General features: G+C 56.0%; 1 protein-coding gene across 1 annotated transcript in view; it reads left to right on the plus strand.

Moving 5' to 3' along the window:
* The window catches only part of NKAIN1 (sodium/potassium transporting ATPase interacting 1), a 21889-nt gene extending 20621 nt beyond the window's left edge, over nt 1–1268 (plus strand). The window contains exon 4 of the mRNA XM_015649067.3: nt 870–1268. Within this exon, the coding sequence (XP_015504553.1) occupies nt 870–1253 (384 nt within the window). The 3' untranslated portion in view covers nt 1254–1268. The remainder of the gene's footprint in view (nt 1–869) is intronic.
* The last annotated feature ends 365 nt before the right edge of the window (nt 1269–1633 follow it).

Below are 1633 nucleotides of genomic sequence, written 5' to 3' on the forward strand. Positions count from 1 at the left end.
CCCCGAGCCCGCGGGTGACAGGAGCTCTGTGTCACCCCTCCTGTCACCCCTCCTGTCACCCGGGCACCGCCCGCTGTCCCCGGCAGCAGCACGGGAGGGAATCCCACAGCCCGGAGCTGCTCCCTGGGGGTGATGTTCCCCTGCCCGGATCATCCCCCCCGTGGGGAAACACAGTCTGTTGGGAAGGTAGAATCAGGAAGGAATTATAAAATGACTCCTCAGCCAGAAAGGCTAAGGAAGAAATACAAATCAAAGCACAAAGAAATACAAATGGAAGCACAAAGAAATACAAATGAATTATTTCTTTGAATAATTCAAAGAAATCGGGCTGGTATGCCAGAACACATTTTTTCCCCCAATAAAACTGAAACCCCTCTCCCCAGCTTTATAAAGAAAAGTCTGAAGAACCCCTGAGATAAAAAATATGACTAAATAATAACTAAAAATGTGCAAAAGCAGTGATTTCTATAGGTCAGACACCAATGTTACTGTATTAGTATACTTAGAAAGATTGGTTAGTGAAGGATTAGAATATTCAATGTATAAGTTAGATAAGTGATTGTAAAGGAGAGCTCAGCCTCTTTTTCTGGCTCTCTCTCTGTTTCTCTCTTTCTTGAGTCCTAAACTCGTGTATTCATATTTTACCCCCTTTTGTATTGTTCCCTCTGAGCCTGCTTTGAGCTCTATCTGCTGGCTCTCAGCAGGGCTCTGAACCCTGAAATAAACTCCTGACACCTAACTGGGCTGTGGAGGTCCCTGCATGCCCCAGACCACCTCTCACACCATCCCCTGTCCACCCCTCCTGCCGAGAGCCTCGGACCCACCGCCCGCGCCTCCTCCTCCTCCTCCTCCTCCTCCTCCTCCTGCAGGACCGAGACTTCATCATGACCTTCAACACGTCCCTGCACCGCTCGTGGTGGATGGAGAACGGCCCTGGCTGCCTGGTGACCCCGGTGCTCAACTCCCAGCTGGCCCCCGAGGACCACCACGTTATCACGGTCAGCGGCTGCCTGCTGGACTATCAGTACATCGAGGTGCTGAGCAGCGCCACGCAGATCTTCCTGGCGGTGAGGGAGCCTCTCCCCTCGGGACCCGGGTCCGGCTGGAGGGGTCCCCATCGCACGTTTCTGTCACCCAGAGGGGAGCAGCGGGCACCCAGGGGTGCTGCCCACACTGAAACTCGTCAGGTTGAGGGTTGGATGCTGAGGGGAGGGAGGAATCACTCGCTGGGAGGGATCACCCCTTGTCGGTGACCGTCACCCCTGTGGGGAGGCGGCAGAGGAGCAGAGCTGTGGGCAGAGCTCCCTAAAACAGAGCAACTGAGTCCCCAGAGGGGCTTCCAGCCCTGTGGGGGGCTCAGAACACCCTGTGGAGGGCTCAGAACCCCCTGTGGAGGGCTCAGAACACCCAGTGGAGGGCTCAGAACCCCCTGTGGAGGGCTCAGAACACCCTGTAGAGGGCTCAGAACACCAAGTGGGGGGCTCAGAACACCAAGTGGGGGGCTCAGAACACCCAGTGGAGGGCTCAGAACACCCAGTGGAGGGCTCAGAACACCCAATGGGGGGCTCAGAACACCCTGTGGGGTGCCAGCCTTGGCCCCTCCCTTGTGCAGCTGAGCCCATCCAACCCTGCT

This window comes from Parus major, chromosome 23, assembly GCF_001522545.3.
Source record: "Parus major isolate Abel chromosome 23, Parus_major1.1, whole genome shotgun sequence".
Classification (NCBI taxonomy): domain Eukaryota; kingdom Metazoa; phylum Chordata; class Aves; order Passeriformes; family Paridae; genus Parus; species Parus major.